The sequence below is a fragment of the Monoraphidium neglectum genome, assembly GCF_000611645.1.
Source record: "Monoraphidium neglectum strain SAG 48.87 unplaced genomic scaffold scaffold00483, whole genome shotgun sequence".
Taxonomy (NCBI): domain Eukaryota; kingdom Viridiplantae; phylum Chlorophyta; class Chlorophyceae; order Sphaeropleales; family Selenastraceae; genus Monoraphidium; species Monoraphidium neglectum.
The window spans coordinates 1-6,069 of record NW_014013145.1 but is presented as its reverse complement, the minus strand read 5'-3'; the positions used below and the strand labels follow the sequence as shown (position 1 = coordinate 6,069).

The 6,069-nt window shown below is 67.2% G+C and overlaps 2 protein-coding genes across 2 annotated transcripts in view; both read left to right on the top strand.

Annotated features, from left to right (window-relative positions):
* MNEG_3728 (glutamine synthetase) overlaps window positions 1–3,678 on the top strand; it is a gene marked incomplete at both ends in the record, with an annotated part of 4,347 nt that extends 669 nt beyond the window's left edge. The window contains 10 exons of the mRNA XM_014047793.1: window positions 6–134; window positions 630–707; window positions 986–1,114; window positions 1,410–1,492; window positions 1,657–1,813; window positions 2,121–2,192; window positions 2,503–2,641; window positions 2,840–2,958; window positions 3,199–3,300; window positions 3,574–3,678. Coding sequence (XP_013903247.1) covers window positions 6–134; window positions 630–707; window positions 986–1,114; window positions 1,410–1,492; window positions 1,657–1,813; window positions 2,121–2,192; window positions 2,503–2,641; window positions 2,840–2,958; window positions 3,199–3,300; window positions 3,574–3,678 — 1,113 coding nt within the window. The remainder of the gene's footprint in view (window positions 1–5; window positions 135–629; window positions 708–985; window positions 1,115–1,409; window positions 1,493–1,656; window positions 1,814–2,120; window positions 2,193–2,502; window positions 2,642–2,839; window positions 2,959–3,198; window positions 3,301–3,573) is intronic.
* A 1,239-nt stretch (window positions 3,679–4,917) lies between these two features.
* Window positions 4,918–5,949, top strand: MNEG_3727 (hypothetical protein; the record flags this gene model as incomplete). The annotated part of the gene is made up of 4 exons (XM_014047792.1): window positions 4,918–4,941; window positions 5,392–5,459; window positions 5,717–5,822; window positions 5,929–5,949. 4 exons carry the CDS (start codon window positions 4,918–4,920, stop codon window positions 5,947–5,949), a joined length of 219 nt encoding a protein of 72 aa, XP_013903246.1.
* Window positions 5,950–6,069: the final 120 nt, after the last annotated feature.

Genomic DNA, 6,069 nt, shown 5'->3' with positions numbered 1-6,069 from the left:
AACAGGTTGAGCCTTTCCTCGACCATGCCATCACGCGCCACTACCTGTCAGCCGCGGGCGTGCCCGACCAGGGCGGCAAGATCATTGCCGAGTATGTCTGGATCGGCGGCAGCGGCGCGGACCTGCGCTCCAAGGTGCGCAGGCGCAGAGATCCGAGTGGGGCTGTGTGCGCATGCTCGTCCCAGGCGTGTGCTTAGGCGCCACAGCTGCGCGGCTGGGGGTTGCTCGGTCGCGCATGGGCCGGCACGCTGCACGCATGCGAGGTGGCGCTGATGTCAAGCGCGGGCAGGGCTGGCGCATGGCACATGCATGTCGTTCCAAGCTGGCTCGCGAACCCATGCAGGCCTCGCAGCGCGGCCCCAGGAAACCACTAATGCATTGGTGGTCTTTGCCACCTGTTGAGGGATGGGGTCAAGGGACAATGATGTTCAGCCCGTGCTCTTGGGCCATGCGTCTGAGCATGCGGGTGTGCCGAATGTCTAGGGATTCAACACATGGACGAGGTGCGCTGTGCGGCACGAAGAATGTGCTCCTACCCTTCCAAAACCGCGCGGCCCTTGCCCGCCCCCCGCCGGCCCGACAACCCACGCGGCCCCTTGTCTCGCGCCCCTGCCCCGCGACCGCGACAGTCGCGCACCCTGGCCAAGATCCCCACCAAGCCGGAGGACCTGCCCACCTGGAACTACGACGGCTCCTCCACCGGCCAGGTGCGGCGGCCGGCGGCGGCCTCAAGGGGGGCATGCTCGTTTGTCAGGCGGCAGGCTGGAAGAGGCACAGGGGACGCCAACATGTTCAATGCATTGGTTGAGGGCACCTCTCGGGCCGGCAACTGCAAGGGCCGGTGCTGCCGGTAGGCCTCGGCAGCACGCCAGGTCCCGCATTGTCCAGGTTCGCGATGCAGCAATCGGCAGCGACGCCGCCTTTCAACGCGGCATAACGCTCCCACAACGCCGCGCGATTGTGCACGCCCCCGCAACGCCGCCAGGCCCCCGGCGAGGACTCTGAGGTGTACCTGGTGCCGCGCTCAATCTTCAAGGACCCCTTCAGGGGGGGCGACAACATCCTCGTGCTGTGCGACGCGTACGAGCCCCCGCGTGTCAACCCCGACGGCACGGTGCGCGCGTCTGGGCTTGGCTGGCGAGCTTCAGGCGCAGTTGGTGCCAGCGGCGGCGCGCGGGAGCAGTGCCGAGCGCGGCACCATGATATGGGAGGGGGCTCCCCGTGCGGCGGCGGTGTTGCGTCAGAGCAGCATCTGGGGTTCGGGCGGCCGGTGCCACTGGTGGACACACTCCTGTCCGGCGCTGCCAGGGAGCGACATCACCCACGTGGCAGTCTGGCGCAGCGTTGTGCTGACGGTGTCGAGCGCTGTGACTGACCGTACACCGCCCCCTGCCTGCTGCGCCCCGCAGGTGACGGACATCGTCCCCATCCCCACCAACACGCGCGCCGCCGCGGCCGCCGTTATGGAGAAGGCTGCCGCCGAGGAGCCCTGGTGCGCGGGCGGCGCGCGGCTCGTGCGGGCGCGCGGAGCAGCCTCTTGCAAGCTCGTCCGACACGTGCCCAAGTGCAGTCGCACACACCTGCACGCAGCCAGATGTGCACATAAACCCATTCCCTTACAGGCATGCACGTGCGCGCGCACTCTCCCAACCCCAGGTTTGGCATTGAGCAGGAGTACACCCTGCTGAACGCCCTGACCAAGTGGCCGCTGGGCTGGCCTGACAACGGCTACCCCGCGCCCCAGGGCCCCTACTACTGCTCAGCGGGCGCTGGCTGCGCCATCGGCCGCGACATCGCCGACGTGCACTACAAGGTGTGCCTGGGGCGTGCGCCTGGGGAGGGGGGTGCACGCGCCATTCCCCAGCCAGGCCAGCGGCAACGCGGCGGGTTGCCGCCTTACTCTCGGGGGCCCGTGCCATGGCGCCGGCAGGGTCGACAAGGCGGGAGGGGCTCGTGGGCGATTTGCAGCACGCCCAAGCCTTGCAGGGCGGTCGGAGGCTGGCGGATCGTCTCAGGCCAGGCAGGCGCCCATGTTGCACCGCTCGCTCTGCCGCCGCTGAGTGCCTTGCCCTTTCCCGGCCGCGCCCCTCGTGCCCCGTGCGGTTCGCCCTGCCCGCCAGATGTGCCTGTTTGCCGGCGTGAACATCAGCGGTGTCAACGCAGAGGTCATGCCCGCCCAGTGGGAGTACCAGGTGGGGGCTGGGGCCGATGACGTCAGCGGTTGTCAGCTGCCGGGTCGCTGCTTGCGTGCGGGGCCGGTCGGATGTGGGGATGGGCTCGGTTGCTCCAGGCGGCGGGCGGGCCGGCACCCTTCGTGCTGGCCGCCGCCTCGTCTTCATAGCAAAGACCGACGCAGCGGCGTACGCACCCGAGTGTCGACCCGCATGCACACGCTCGCGCACGCCCCGCCACCCACAGACGCGTCCCCCACACCACGCCGCACCACACCGCCCACACCGACACGCTCCCCCACAAATGCGCCCGCCACCCCCCACCCCAAAGGTCGGCCCCTGCGTGGGCATCGACGGCGGCGACCACATGTGGATCAGCCGCTACATCATGTACCGCGTGGCGGAGATCTTCAACGTAGACGTCTCGTTCGACCCCAAGCCCATCCCCGGCGACTGGAACGGCGCCGGCGGTGAGGCTCCCATGTCAAAGCTTGCATTCCCCCCTTCCCCTCCTCCTCATGTCAAAGCTTGCATTCCCGTGAACGGCTCGGCCGCAGCAGCTGCGCGCCGCAGTGTGTGTTTTTGCACCCTTCAGAGGCCTTCGGAGGAGGTGAGGTGCCGAACACCGCGCTCAAACCCCCGGCTCACCTCCCCCCATCCCCCCCCAGGCCACTGCAACTACAGCAACAACGCGACCCGCGCGGCGGGCACTGGGTGGGACGCGATCCAGGAGCAGATCGCCAAGCTGGAGAAGAGGCACGCGGTGCACATCGCGTCGTACGGCGAGGTGGGGACCCGGGCGGGTGCGGCGGCGCGCTCGGCTTGGCTGCCTCGCGGTGCAGGCTGGACCTGGTTAGAGGCACGCCACCGGATATCCATTTTTCCATCAATCGGTGGACAGTCATTGGCAGCTTCTCAAGCTGTGGACGTTGAGAGCCTCAAACGCATGACATTCCCCATTTTGCCCCCGCCACCTGAGAACGGCCTCCGCTCTGCCATCCCCACCGACCCCCTGTCCCCACCCCAGGGCAACGAGCGCCGCCTGACCGGCAAGCACGAGACGTCGTCCATGGAGTCATTCTCCTGGGGCGTCGCCAACCGCGGCTGCAGCATCCGCGTTGGCCGCATGGTGCGCCATCCCCGCGACGATTCGCGCCCGCTTGTGCTTTTGGCGGCTTGCCAGGGCTGCACTGGTGTAAGGGCCCTGCGCCGAACTCAAGCCGCTCATTCATGGCCTGTCACGCCCCTCGCACCTTTCTTCTCTGAAACCCCTTTGGATCCACCCCTGCCTCTTTCTCTCTCTCACACACACACACAAACACACACACACACACACTCTCACACATGCCCCCCCTTCTACACACACACACACACACACGCGCGCGCGCGCGCGTGCGTGCAGGTGCCCGTGGAGAAGAGCGGCTACTACGAGGACCGCCGCCCTGCCTCCAACCTGGACCCCTACGTGGTGACCAAGCTGCTGGTGGAGACCACGCTGCTGCTGTAGGGCCCCCTTCAGCGCCACCACGCGCGGCCCCGCGCCCGCCCCCGCGCTCGCCCGCCCCCTCCAACGCGCGGGCCCCCCGGCCCGCGCCCGCGCGGCAGCAGGGCGGCGGCGGCGGCGGCAAACCTTACATACGTACCGCGCTCTCTTTGTACTCTCGGGCCGTCTGCCCCGCCCGGCTGGGGCTGTGTGTTCTCAGCAGGATAGCCAAGCCCCGCGCCGCGCGGCCGCGTCCCTCTAGGCCGCCCCGCCCCGCACCCTTTCCTGCAGCGGGGCCCCTCCCCCCTCCCAGAGGAGGGGGCTGCAGGATATGAGGGGGCGTGCGTGCGGGCCGCGAGGGGCCGCCTCGCACGGCCGCGGGGCGCTGCTCATCCGGCGCTGCGCTGTATTCGATGCCGCATTTGCATGCCTTTGAAAGCCCCGCCATGTTCAAAACAAAATCTCATTGTGCCAGCTTTGCGGGCGAGCGGGTGTAATTGTGCTGCAGCCAACGGGACGCCGACGCCGCGTCTTGCAAAGAGATGGCGCAAACATGATGAGCATTGACACATGCATGGCGCACGCATGAAGCGCAGGGCAGCCAGCAGTTGCTGAAGGTGTGCAACGCCTGCCCAGGTGGCTTGTCAATGTTGGTGGAATTATGCTCTGTTGGGCTGCGCGGAATTGTAGCAGCACGTGTGTATGGTCAACCACTGGGGTCACGCTGGAGCCCGATCGCAAACCACTAGGCCTGGCTGCACACTGCCACGCGTGTTCTGGGACCCGCGGTGTTGACGGTCGATCGCCGTGTGGCAAGGATACGATTGGGCCGGCTAGCCCACGACAAGCAAGACTACCGGTACCCAGGCAAGGACGGGCATTATCATACTATACCAACAGAGCTCACCCGTGCTCCAATGAAATCCAGGTCAGCATGGCAGGCACCGGTTGCCTTTGGCAACGAGCGCGCATCAACGTGCTCGCAATGCCAGGCCACTGATCCAATTCTCATATAGTCCTGCGCAAAGGGTGCTTATTCAGAGGGCGAACAAACCTACGCATTTTGCTGACAGCAAGATGGGTCAGGTCGCAGTTGAACCGCCCGGGCCGTCACCAAAACAAGAAGACCCCGCTTTGACCATTGAGCTTGTATAGCGTTGAGCCTTTTTTTGCTGGGTTGTCCATCCTCTCGCCGCCGACTCACTGGGGGTGATCTGAGGCGTCCGGCCGAGCTCTCATTATCGGCGAAACATAGCGCACAATATGCAGCACACTTTGAAGTCTCAGGTCAGCAGCGTTGCAGCCGCACCGGTCATCCGGCGAGGCGCAGTGCGGCCTGTTGTGGCGAGCGCTGCAGCACAGCGGCGGCCGGTCCAGCAGCAGCAGCAAGAGCAGCAGCAGCAGCAGCGGCCTAACCTAGCGGTGACACTCGGTGCCGCGGCCCTCAGCATCGGGCTTATGTTCTCGCCAATCCAACCCGCCCATGCAGCGGCCCCACAGGTGCGGCGCCGCGTTGAAACGCTGTGCAAAGAAGCCGTGCGCTCGGAACGAGGCAGTGGCGCTCGCCCTTTCACTGCATAGCGTGCTGCACGCGCGGAGGCGGCCGCATGTCCCGGTCCTCTGGGTCGACCCCGCGTGCTGGTCTGCAGGCTCGCGTCGCGCGGTCCTGTGCAGGCCCGAGCTGTGGGCTCCCCTGTCCCTTTTCTCACTGCACCCGGGTGCGGTAAACTGAACCAGGGGCTGGCGGATCTGGTGAGGGAGGACTACGGCTTCATCGACGCTGACTCAGATGGCGTCATCACCAGGTGCGTGCTGTTGCTTCTGTCCGCAGTGGCGGCGCGGGCCTGGGGCGCGGCCGCGAGCCTCCTGTCGCCCACGTCGATGCCGTGGGATGCGCGAGCGTGGACGGCGGTCACACCAAGCCACTACCTCCTTACACACACACACTCACATGCTCTGACACGCACACACACGCGTCACCAACTGCAACAACACGCATACTTCGGCCCTCGATCGCACACACGCGTCGTCCCCTCCCTCCTTCCCCCCGAATAATCTGCAGGGAGGACCTGCAGGCCTTCAACACCGGCCTCACCGCGGAGGAGGGCGTCCCCTCCATCGGCGACGGCCAGCTGGACTTCAGCCTGAAGCTCTTCGACCTCAACCAGGTGCGGCCGCAGTGGCCGCGGCCACGGCAGGGGGCCGCGCCCAGGCTCCAGGTCAGGCGCAGGGCGGCGCACGAATGGACGGCGGGCGGGCTGGGCGCTGGCGCAGGCCGCAGCGGCGGCGGGCTAGGGTATAAAACCCCTAGCCTCAGCCAGCGGCGGCGGGCGTGCCCCGTTGCAAGCGCCCACGTGGCCCACCCCACCCCCCGCACCACCCACACCACCCCTCACCAACCCCCCCCAGCCGACC